Source organism: Scyliorhinus torazame, chromosome 17 (genome assembly GCF_047496885.1).
Source record: "Scyliorhinus torazame isolate Kashiwa2021f chromosome 17, sScyTor2.1, whole genome shotgun sequence".
NCBI lineage: Eukaryota > Metazoa > Chordata > Chondrichthyes > Carcharhiniformes > Scyliorhinidae > Scyliorhinus > Scyliorhinus torazame.
Window position 1 is genome coordinate 85,561,962 of NC_092723.1, and position 12,515 is coordinate 85,574,476.

The following is a 12,515-nucleotide window of genomic DNA, read 5'->3' on the forward strand; positions in this document are numbered from 1 at the left end:
AAGAGTTTTGTAGTGGAAGGGAAGTTTGAAGATGACGTGATAGTTTGCAAGGGGTCCAGCATTGCTTTTTTGAGTGAGGGATGATTTTGCAGGTGTAAAGGAGAGAGGGGCAGAACCTGAGGAAATTAATATTGGCTGACATGTGGGGCGAAATTCTCCGACCCCCCACCTGGTCGGAGAATCGCCGGGGGCTGGCGTGAATCCCGCCCCCGCCGGTTGCCAAAGTCCCCGGCACCGGAGATTCGGCGGGGGCGGGAATCGCGCCGCGCCGGTTGGCGGGACCCCCCCGCTCGATTCTCCAGCTCGGATGGGCCAAAGTCCCGCCGATAAATTGCCTGTCCCGCCGGCGTAAATTGAACCACCTACCTTACCGGCGGGACAAGGCGGCGCGGGTGGGCTCCGGGGTCCTGGGGGGGCACGGGGCGATCTGGCCCCGGGGGGTGCCCCCACGGTGGCCTGGCCCACGATCGGGGCCCACCGATCCGCAGGCGGGCCTGTGCCGTGGGGGCACACTTTCCCTTCCGCCTCCGCCACGGTCTCCACTGCGCATGCGTGGGAAACTGTCAGCGGCCGCTGACGCTCCCGTGCATGCGCCCCCCGGGGATGTCATTTCCGCGCCAGCTGGCGGGGCAACAAAGGCCTTTTCCGCTAGCTGGCGGTGTGGAAATTCCTCCGGCGTCGGCCTAGCACCTCAATGTTGGGGCTCGGCCCCCAAAGATGCGGAGCATTCCGCACCTTTGGGGCGGCGCGATGCCCGCCTGATTGGCGCCGTTTGGGGTGCCAGTCGGCAGACATCGCGCCGTTTCCGGAGAATTTCGCCCGTAATTCAGGAGGGTATTCAGCAGCTTGGTGGTAACAGGACTGAGGGGGCAGCAAGTGGCTCTCATGGACAAGATGAGGTCAGACTTGAGGGAAGATAGGAGAGAGACTAGAGGAAGATGCGAGTTCAGATGAGGGCATAGAGCAACCTTAACGGAAGTTTGGTCATGTGCGCTAGTCGAGGGGAGGGATGTGGCAGCAACAGCTGATCAGATGGTCAATCTTTGGAACAAAGGCGTCCATGAGGATCTTACACATATTGTTGGAGCTGAGGGTGGAAGGGAAGAGGGTGTAAGAAGATAGTTTGCAGTAGATAAAAGAAGGCAGAGGTTATCTTTGCATTTGAGGATGACCCTGGAATCGTGAGCAGATGAGAGTAGGACTCAGTCAGCTCTGGCAGTGAATAATCAAATCACTGTCCGCCATGTCTTTAGTTCTGCTAAATGTTCGAGTCCAGAGATTGCAAAGGTTTCTATAACACTTTTCAGGCTATTGGTTGTCACAAAGTGATTCAGGGTCAATTTAATCCTTTTGAAATGTAGGAAATGTAGCAGCCAGTTTTCACACATCCAGCTGTCATAAACAGCAATGTGATAAAAATCAAATGTCTTTGTTATGTTGGTTGACGAATAAATATTCTGAACATACAAAAGGGGAGTCAAGTAGGCCATTTGGCCCCTCGTACCTGTCCTGCTATTCAATGAGATCATGGCTGATCTGTTTGTGTTGAGTTCCACATTCCCAGCTACTCCTGATAACCTTTCATTCCCTTACCTAACATGAATTTATTTACCTCCACATTAAAAATATTCAGTTCCAAAGTCGCACAACCCTCGGGAGAAGAAAATTCTCCTCATCTCTGTCCTAAAAGGCTGACCCAAATTTTAAAACTAGTTCTGTACTCACCCATAAGAGGAAACATCCATTCCACATTGTCAATACCATTCAGGATCTGATAAACTTCAATCAAGTCCCCCTCATTCTTCTAAACACCAGCGGAAACAAGCCCAGCCTGTCCAAACTTTCCTCATAAGACAACCTGCTCATTCCAGGTATCAATCCAGTAAACCTCCTCTGAACCACATCCTACGCATTTACATCCTTCCTTAAATATTGACCAGGCCACCAGGTAGAACTCCCCTGCTCTTCAAAATAGTGGCATGGGCCCTTTTATAACCATCTGAGGGAGCAGCAGTTTAATTTTTCTGCTGAGAGGTGGTACCTCCAACAGTGCAGCACTCCTTCATACTCACTGAGTGTCAGCTTGATCTTTGTGCTCAAGCCCCGGTTGTCAGACAAGCAGTTTATAATTTGGAGAGAGTGGCGGTGTTGAGAGGGGTGTTAATGAGATGGAGCTGGACATCATTAGTGTACATGTGAGAATTAACAGTGTGTTTGTTGATGCTGTCACTCAGGGGCAGTAACGGTGTGGAGGTGGAACCGAAACCAGTGCAGCCATTCTCTGCAGACAAATTTTAAAAAAATTATTGGGATATGGACGGTGCTGGCTAGACCAACATTTATTACCCATCCCTTTGCCCTTCAGAAGGTGACGGTGAGCTTCCTTCTTGGAGCCCTTCAGTCCATGTGGTGTAGGTACACCCTCAGTGCAGTTAGGGAAGGAGTTCCAGGATTTTGAGCCAGCAACAGTGAAGGAACGGGGACATATTTCCAAGTCAGGGTGGTGAGTGACTTGGAGAGGAACTTCCAGGTGGTGATGTTCCCAGGTATTTGTTGCCTTTGTCCTTCTAGATGGTAGTGGCCGTGGGTTTGGAAGGTGCTGCCTAAGTTGCCTTGGTCAGTTCCTGCATTGCATCTTGTAGATGGTACACATGGGTGGCACTGTGCGTGAATGTTTAAGTTGCTGGAAGGGGGACAGGTGGAAGAGAGCTGCACTCATCCAGGCAAGTGAAGGATAATCCATTACACTCCTGACTTGTAGATAGTGAACAGGCTTTGGGGGGTTGGAGGTGAGTTACTCACTGCAGGATTCCTAGTCTCTAACCTGCTCTTGTAGCCACAGTATTAATATGGCTGGTCCAGTTCAGTTCCTGATCAATGGTTAGCCCCAGGATGTTGACTGTGGGGGATTCAGTGATGGTAATTTAATTGAATGTCAAGGAGTGATGGGTTGATTCCCTCTTATAGAAGATGCTCATTGCCTGGCATTTGTGTGGCGCCAAGCCTAGATATCGTCCAGGTCTTGCTGCATTTGAACACGGACTGCTTCATTATCTGAAGAATAATGAATGGTGCTGAGCATTGTATAGTCATCTGCAAACATCTCCACTTCTGACCTTATGTTGGAAGAAGGTCATTGATGAAGCAGCTGAAGACGGTAGGGCCGAGGACACGACCCTGAGGAACACTTGGGACTGAGATGATTGATCTCTATCAACCACAACCAACTTTGGCTTTGAAAGCAAACGAAGGCAGGCCAGCAGCACGGTTCAATTCCCGTACCAGCCTCCCCGAACAGGCGCCGGAATGTGGCGACTAGGGGCTTTTCACAGTAACTTCATTTGAAGCCTACTTGTGACAATAAGCGATTTTCATTTCATTTCATGTTGCTTTGTGTTGTGTAGGTTATGTACTACAATGTGCACTCCAGGCTTTTGTGTGGTCGAGTCAAGTGGCCCTGGCAAAACACCAAATTGGCATAGGCGAACAGGTTGTTGCTGTGTCAGTTAATAGCACTGTTGACACTTTCCATCATTTTGCTCATGATTGAGAGCAGCCTGTGGGTCTGCCTACACAACATGAACTGCAGCGGTTCAAGAAAGGGGCTCACCATCACCTTCTTGAAGGCAATTCAGGGTGGACAATAAATGCTGGTCTGGACTGCAAAGCCCACATAAAATGAACAAATACATTTTGAAAAGGTTGATGGGATGGCAATTGGCTAGGTTGGATTTGTCCTGCATTTTGTACAGAGGACATACCTGGGTAATTTTCCACATTGCCGGCAAGATGCCAGTGTTGTAGCTGAACTGGAACAACTTGGCTAGGGGTGCAGCAAGTTCCGGAGCACAAGTCTGTGATGATAGGTAGGCTATCATCTGTATATAATAGGAGTAGTTCATCATCACTGCAAATTCCATGATCTATGATCTGCATGTGTATTATAAGTTTCTGTTTTACTGTTATAGTTCTAGCATCCCACCAGTAGGTGGAGTGAGTACGGAGTCCCGGGACACGGATGCACCACGTGTTCCTTCAGAAGGTGTTTGTAAGGAGTTGATAGCATTCGCAGATCAGAGCAACTCTGAGTATCTTAGTGTAAGTTAGTGATTGGCATTTATTTCCAACTGTATTCATCTCAGACATTTTAGTTATTCATTAATATAGTGTTAGTAATAAATAGCTTTTCTTTGTTCACATCAGCCCAATCAAAGAACATTTCAAAGTCTTCAATATGATTGCTGGAATATTGTCAGGGCCCAAAGCCTTTGCAGTATCCAGTGCCCTCAACTGTTTCTTGATATCATGTGGAGTGAATCAAGTTAGCAATATCTGTGATGCTGGGGACCCCCAGATGAGACCGAGATGGATCATCCATTCGGCTCTTCTGGCTGAAGTTCGTTGTGAATGTCTCACAACGAATGTCTTGTCTTTTGCACTGATGTGCATTGATGTGCTGTGTTCCTCCATGATTGAGGATGGGGATATTTGTGGAGCCTTCTCCTCCAGTGAATTGTTTAATTGTCGACTATCATTTACAACTGGATGCGACAGGACTTCAGAGCTTACATCTGATCCATAGGTTGTAGGGTGATTTAGCTCTGTCTAGTGCATGCTGCTTCTGCTGTTTACCATTTGTCTATTCCTGTGTTGTAGCTTCATCAGGTTGGCAGCTTATTTTTAAGTGTTGCTGCTCCTTGCATGTTCTCCTCCACTCCTCGTTGAATCGAGGTAGGTCCCCTAGACTGATGCTTATGTTAGAGTGAGGGATATACGGGCCATATACTGCTGCTGCCGATGGCCTACACCTCATGTATGCCAAGTTTTGAGTTGTTTGATCAGTTCTTAATCTATTCCATTCAGCAGGGTAATAGTGCCACATAACATGATGGAGCATGTCCTCGGTATGAGGATGGGAACTTGCTCCACAAGGTTTATGAGGTAGGCACTCTGACCAATATGTTTATGAACAAAAGTGACAGACAGATTGAAGGATGAGAATGTTTTCTACTCTTGCTGGATCTCCAACTATCTGTGCAGACATGTTCCGTAAGAAGTCTCTGTTTCAGTTAACCAGCTTGCTTCGCAAATGGTTCAGTGACTGGACAACTGAAATATCAAAGTTCCTTCTCTTCCCTATTTTAGTCCAAATAGAAAGACTGGATATCTGGAAGGCTGGAAGATAAAGCCCCTTTCTTCCCAAAGCACTTTATCGCCAATGGTGGCTGTCAATTCTGTTTTTAATCTTTCATGGGATGTGCATGTCTCTCCTAAATTTGCATTTGTTGTCAATCCCTAATTGCCCTTGAACTGAGTGGCTTACTCGGCCAGTTCAGAGTCAACCACATTGCTGTGGGTCCGGAGTCACATGTAGGCCAGATCAGGTAACAATGGCATTAGTGAACCAGATGGGTCTTAACAACAGTCAATGATTGTTGTTATGGCCACTATTACTGAGACTAGCTTCATATTCCAGATTTATATTCAGCTGCCATGGTGGAATTCAAACCCATGTCCCTAGCGGATTATCCTGAATCGCCTGATTGCTAGTCCAGTGACAATACCACTACACCACTGCCTCTGTGCACAGCAATGAGATACATGCACCATTAATCCTCTTTTTGGTGTTGGTTGAGGGATAAATGTAAAGGCTGGGAAAACTCCCTTGCTCTTTTTGGAATATTGCTGTGGGGCTTTCCAAATCCTCCTGAGGACATGCTGAACCTCAGATTAATGTCTTACCTGAGGGAAGGACCCTCTGCAACATTCCCTCAGTACTGGATTCTGTGTTATTAAAGTATTTGATGTGCAACAGCAGCCACAACAGCCTGGCCCAGAGCTGAGAGTGTCAGCTAATAACTTTCAGCATTAATCAGGTTAGCTTGAGACAATAAAAGTAGTGTAGTTGATAGGACTTCTCAGCATGAGATTGTTAGTTGAAATGGAAAAAACATCATCTAATTGTGGTAAATCTTTTGCGCTGATCTATGAAATTAGTGAGCACTTAATGATGATGAAATTGTTCTTCCCTCCACTTACTCCTGTTTTTTTGTCAGCTTTCTGAATTGTATAGCCGCTGATCTCTGCATTTCCGTTGTCTATGGGTGGTTGCCACTCCAATGCCACGTTAAATCCCCACACATCCAACATCTTCAGCTTCTGTGGAGGCCCAGGCTTGTCTGTAAGATTAATGACAGTTGCTCAGTTAATGATGGGACTTCTAAAATGTTTCCTGGGAGGTAACCGTGATGTCACAGCCTGCAGGTAAGGGATTGGCTGGTGAATGGTAAGTAGTTTTTATTTATTTTCCCTCAGGTGTTATCGTGCGGGGTGCAGAGGTTGCTGAGTGAGTGCTTGCTGAGAAGGGGAGTGAATAACAGGTAAGCTCTTTCTTTCTTTTTTTTTTTACCTAGAGGGGATGACAGGGAAGGTAGTGCAATGTTCCTCCTGCAGAATGTTTGAGGTGAGGGACGCCGTCAGTGTCCCTGCTGATTTCATCTGTGGGAAGTGTACCCATCTCCAGCTCCTCAAAAACCGCGTTAGGGAACTGGAGCTGGAGTTGGATGAACTTCGGATCATTCGGGAGGCAGAGTTGGTCATAGATAGAAGCTTCAGGGATGTAGTTACTCCGAAGAATAAAGATAGATGGGTGACGGTGAGAGGGGCTGGGAGGAAGCAGTCAGTACAGGGATCCCCTGTGGCCGTTCCCCTTAGTAACAAGTATACCGCTTTGGATACTGTTGGGGGGGGCGGACTTACCATGGGGTACAGGTCTCTGGCACAGAGTCTATCCCTGTTGCTCAGAAGGGAAGGGGGGAGAGGAGTAGAGCATTAGTCATTGGAGACTCCATAGTTAGGGGGATAGATAGGAGATTCTGTGGGAACGAGAGAGACTCACGGTTGGTGTGTTGCCTCCCAGGTGCCAGGGTGCGTGATGTTTCGGATCATGTTTTCGGGATCCTTAAGGGGGAGGGGGAGCAGCTCCAAGTCATGGTCCACATAGGTACCAACGACATAGGTAGGAAAAGGGATGGGGATGTAAGGCAGGAATTCAGGGAGCTGGGGTGGAAACTTAGATCTGGGACAAACAGAGTTATTATCTCTGGGTTGTTACCCGTGCCATGTGATAGCGAGACGAGGAATAGGGAGAGAGAGGAGTTGAACACGTGGCTACAGGGATGGTGCAGGCGGGAGGGTTTCAGATTTCTGGATAATTGGGGCTCATTCTGGGGTCGGTGGGACCTCTACAAACGTGATGGTCTGCACCGGACCAGAGGGGTACCAATATTCTGGGGGGGGGGAATTTGCTAATGCTCTTTGGGAGGGTTTAAACTAGTTCAGCAGGGGCTTGGGAACCTGAATTGTAGCTCCAGTATACAGGAGGTTGAGAGTAGTGAGGTCATCAGTAGGGTTTCAAAGTTGCAGGAGTGTACCGGCAGGCAGGAAGGTGGCTTAAAGTGTGTCTTCTTCAATGCCAGGAGCATCCGGAATAAGGTGGGTGAACTTGCGGCATGTGTTGGTACCTGGGACTTCGATGTTGTGGCCATTTCGGAGACATGGATAGAGCAGGGACAGGAATGGTTGTTGCAGGTGCCGGGATTTAGATATTTCAGTAAGCTCAGGGAAGGTGGTAAAAGAGGGGGAGGGGTGGCATTGTTAGTCAAGGACAGTATTACGGTGGCAGAAAGGACGTTTGATGAGGACTCGTCTACTGCGGTAGTATGGGCTGACGTTAGAAACAGGAAAGGAGAGGCCACCCTGTTAGGGGTTTTCTATAGGCCACCGAAAAGTTCCAGAGATGTAAAGGAGAGGATTGCAAAGATGATTCTGGACAGGAGTGAAAGCAACAGGGTAGTTGTTATGGGGGACTTTAACTTTCCAAATATTGACTGGAAACGCTATAGTTCAAGTACATTAGATGGGTCCGTTTTTGTCCAATGTCTGACACAGTATGTAGATAGGCCAATGAGAGGCAAGGCCATATTGGATTTGGTTCTGGGTAATGAACCAGGACAGGTGTTAGATTTGGAGGTAGGTGAGCACTTGGTGATAGTGACCACAATTCGATTCCGTTTACTAGAGTGATGGAAAGGGATAGGTATATACCGCAGAGCAAGAGTTATATCTGGGGGAAAGGCAATTATGATGCGATGAGGCAAGACTTAGGATACATCGGATGGAGAGGAAAACTGCAGGGGATGGGCACAATGGAAATGTGGAGCTTGTTCAAGGAACAGCTACTGCGTGACCTTGCTAAGTATGTACCTGTCAGGCAGGGAGGAAGTGGTCGAGTGAGGGAACCGTGGTTTACTAAAGCAGTCGAAACACTTGTCAAGAGGAAGAAGGAGACTTATGTAAAGATGAGACATGAAGGTTCAGTTAGGGCGCTCGAGAGTTACAAGTTAGCTAGGAAGGACCTAAAGAGAGAGCTAAGAAGAGCCAGGAGGGGACATGAGAAGTCTTTGGCAGGTAGGATCAAGGATAACCCTAAAGCTTTCTATGGATATGTCAGGAATAAAGGAATGACTAGGGTAAGAGTAGGGCCAGTCAAGGACAGTAGTGGGAAGTTGTGCTTGGAGTCCGAGGAGATAGGAGAGGTGCTAAATGAATATTTTTCGTCAGTATTCACACAGGAAAAAGAGCATGTTGTCTCGGAGAATACTGAGATTCAGGCTACTAGACTAGAAGGGCTTGAGGTTCATAAGGAGGAGGTGTTAGCAATTCTGGAAAGTGTGAAAATAGATAAGTCACCTGGGCCGGATGGGATTTATCCTAGGATTCTCTGGGAAGCTAGGGAGGAGATTGCTGAGCCGTTGGCCTTGATCTTTAAGTCATCTTTGTCTACAGGAATAGTGCCAGAAGACTGGAGGATAGCAAATGTTGTCCCCTTGTTCAAGAAGGGGAGTAGAGATAACCCCGGTAACTATAGACCAGTGAGCCTTACTTCTGTTGTGGGGAAAATCTTGGAAAGGTTTATAAGAGATAGGATGTACAATCATCTGGAAAGGAATAATTTGATTAGAGATAGTCAACACGGTTTTGTGAACATAAGAACATAAGAACTAGGAACAGGAGTAGGCCATCTGGCCCCTCGAGCCTGCTCCGCCATTCAATGAGATCATGGCTGATCTTTGTGGACTCAGCTCCACTCTCCGGCCCGTACACCATATCCCCGAATCCCTTTATTCTTTAGAAAGGTATCTATCTTTTTCTTAAAAACGTTTAAAGAAGGAGCCTCAACTGCTTCACTGGGCAAGGAATTCCAGAGATTCACAACCCTTTGGGTGAAGAAGTTCCTCCTAAACTCGGTCCTAATTTTCCTTGTCTTTGAACCCATATCTCTACATAATAACCTGTCACGTAACCTGCTGCCTTGCTCTCCATTAACCATTATACTGTCCATAGCTTTACCCTTCCTTTCCCCCCAACTTGCTAGTTTAAAGTCCTTGTGACCAACCTATTTATCCTATTCGCTAGAACACTGGTCCCAGAATGGTTCAGGTGAAGACCGTCCCAACGGTACAGGTCCCTCCTGCCCCAGTACTGATGCCAATGCCCCATGAAATGGAATCCCTCTTTCCCGCACCACTCCTTTAGCCACGTGTTAACTTCCCTAATTTTCTCAACCCTATGCCAATTGGCACGTGGCTTGGGTAGTAATCCAGAGATTATAACCCTGGAGGACCTGTTCTTTAATTTAGTCCGTAGTGTTTGATAATCCCCAAACAGGTCCTCTTTCCTAGTCTTACCTATGTTGTTAGTCCCAACGTGGACCACAACAACTGGATCCTCCCCCTCCCTCTCCAAAATCCTTTCAAGCCGATCAGAGATGCCCCTCACCCTGGCACCGGGCAGGCAACATACCATGCGGGACTCATGATCTGGATTACAAAGGATGCCATCAATCCCCTTAATTATAGAATCCTCTACAACTACCACTTGTCTTTTTGCTCCCCCCTCTTGAATGGCTTCCTGTACCATGGTGCAGTGGTCAGTCAACGCATCCTCCCTACAGCCCTCTTCCTCATCCACACAGGGAGCAAGAACCTCATACCTGTTGGACAAGGTCAAGGGCTGAGGCTCCTCAACTCCTAAACTCAGGATCCCCCTACCTGCCTCCCTTGCAGTCACACCACTCTGTCCCTGACCACTGACCGAATTAACAGTACTTATTCTACCAGGTGTGACTGCCTCCTGAAACAAAGCATCCAGGTAATTTTCCCCCTCCCTGATGTGCCGCAGTCTGTGCAGCTCGGTCTCCAGCTCATCAATTCTGAGCCAAAGTTCCTCGAGCAGCCAACACTTGCTGCAGATGTGGTCTCAATGGGATCCACCAGTTCCATCATCATACAGCAACAGCACATCACCTGTCCAGCCATATTCAACTAGTTAATTAATTTAAATAATTAAAAAAAAAATTTTATTTTTTTTTATAGAACCTCAAGGATAAACCCGAACACCAACAAAAAACACTGCCCTCTCTCGCCACTCACCCGAACTCTATCACTCACCTAAACTCAGATGCACTCTGTTCCAATCAGCACCCCCGTGTCTAAAGGCACTCCTGCCACACCTTTTGTACCCTGCCTGATTTCCAATGAGCCAATAGGCCCGCTCCAGGAAGTGAAGTCTCCAACTGCCACTCGACCTGTAAACTAAGCTCTATTAAATATGCACTCACCTCTCCCAGCAACCCTGCAGCCTGTGGCCTGTTCCAGGAAGTGAAGTCTCTTTTAAATATGCACTCACCTCTCCCAGCAACCCTGCAGCCTGTTCCAGGAAGTGAAGTCTCTTTTAAATATGCACTCACCTCTCCCAGCAACCCTGCAGCCTGCTCCAGGAACTGAAGTCTCTTTTAAATATGCACTCACCTCTCCCAGCAACACCGCAGCCTGCGGCCTGCTCCAGGAACTGAAGTCTCTTTTAAATGTGCACTCACCTCTCCCAGCAACCCTGCAGCCTGCGGCCTGTTCCAGGAACTGAAGTCTCTTTTAAATATGCACTCACCTCTTCCAGCAACCCTGCAGCCTGCGGCCTGCTCCAGGAACTGAAGTCTCTTTTAAATATGCACTTACCTCTCACAGAAACCCTGCAGCCTGCGGCCTGCTCCAGGAACTGAAGTCTCTTTTAAACATGCACTCACCTCTCCCAGCAACCCTGCAGCCTGCGGCCTGCTCCAGGAACTGAAGTGTCTTTTAAATATGCACTCACCTCTCCCAGCAGCCCTGCAGCCTGCTCCAGGAACTGAAGTCTCTTTTAAATATGCACTCACCTCTCCCAGCAACCCTGCAGCAGTGGCCTGCTCCAGGAACTGAAGTCTCTTTTAAATATGCACTCACCTCTCCCAGCAACCCTGCAGCCTGCTCCAGGAACTGAAGTCTCTTTTAAATATGCACTCACCTCTCCCAGCATCCCTGCAGCCTGCTCCAGGAACTGAAGTCTCTTTTAAATATGCACTCACCTCTCCCAGCAACCCTGCAGCCTGTGGCCTTCTCAAGGAACTGAAGTCCCTTTTAAATATGCACTCACCTCTCCCAGCAACCCTGCAGCCTGCTCCAGGAACTGAAGTCTCTTTTAAATATGCACTCACCTCTCCCAGCAACCCTGCAGCCTGTGGACTGCTCCAGGAACTGAAGTCTCTTTTAAATATGCACTCAACTCTCCCAGCAACCCTGCAGCCTGTGGCCTGCTCCAGGAAGTGAAGTCTCTTTTAAATATGCACTCACCTCTCCGAGCAACACCGCAGCCTGCGGCCTGCTCCAGGAACTGAAGTCTCTTTTAAATATGCACTCACCTCTCCCAGCAACCCTGCAGCCTGTAGCCTGCTCCAGGAACTGAAGTGTCTTTTAAATATGCACTCACCTCTCCCAGCAGCCCTGCAGCCTGCTCCAGGAACTGAAGTCTCTTTTAAATATGCACTCACCTCTCCCAGCAACCCTGCAGCAGTGGCCTGCTCCAGGAACTGAAGTCTCTTTTAAATATGCACTCACCTCTCCCAGCAACCCTGCAGCCTGTGGCCTTCTCAAGGAACTGAAGTCCCTTTTAAATATGCACTCACCTCTCCCAGCAACCCTGCAGCCTGCTCCAGGAACTGAAGTCTCTTTTAAATATGCACTCACCTCTCCCAGCATCCCTGCAGCCTGCTCCAGGAACTGAAGTCTCTTTTAAATATGCACTCACCTCTCCCAGCAACCCTGCAGCCTGTGGCCTTCTCAAGGAACTGAAGTCCCTTTTAAATATGCACTCACCTCTCCCAGCAACCCTGCAGCCTGCTCCAGGAACTGAAGTCTCTTTTAAATATGCACTCACCTCTCCCAGCAACCCTGCAGCCTGTGGACTGCTCCAGGAACTGAAGTCTCTTTTAAATATGCACTCAACTCTCCCAGCAACCCTGCAGCCTGTGGCCTGCTCCAGGAAGTGAAGTCTCTTTTAAATATGCACTCACCTCTCCGAGCAACACCGCAGCCTGCGGCCTGCTCCAGGAACTGAAGTCTCTTTTAAATATGCACTCACCT

General features: G+C 48.1%; 1 protein-coding gene across 1 annotated transcript in view; it reads right to left on the reverse strand.

Moving 5' to 3' along the window:
* The window catches only part of LOC140393986 (myosin-binding protein H-like), a 230,014-nt gene that overhangs the window by 186,064 nt on the left and 31,435 nt on the right, over positions 1–12,515 (reverse strand). Inside the window, exon 6 of the mRNA XM_072480709.1 lies at positions 6,040–6,179. Within this exon, the coding sequence (XP_072336810.1) occupies positions 6,040–6,179 (140 nt within the window). The remainder of the gene's footprint in view (positions 1–6,039; positions 6,180–12,515) is intronic.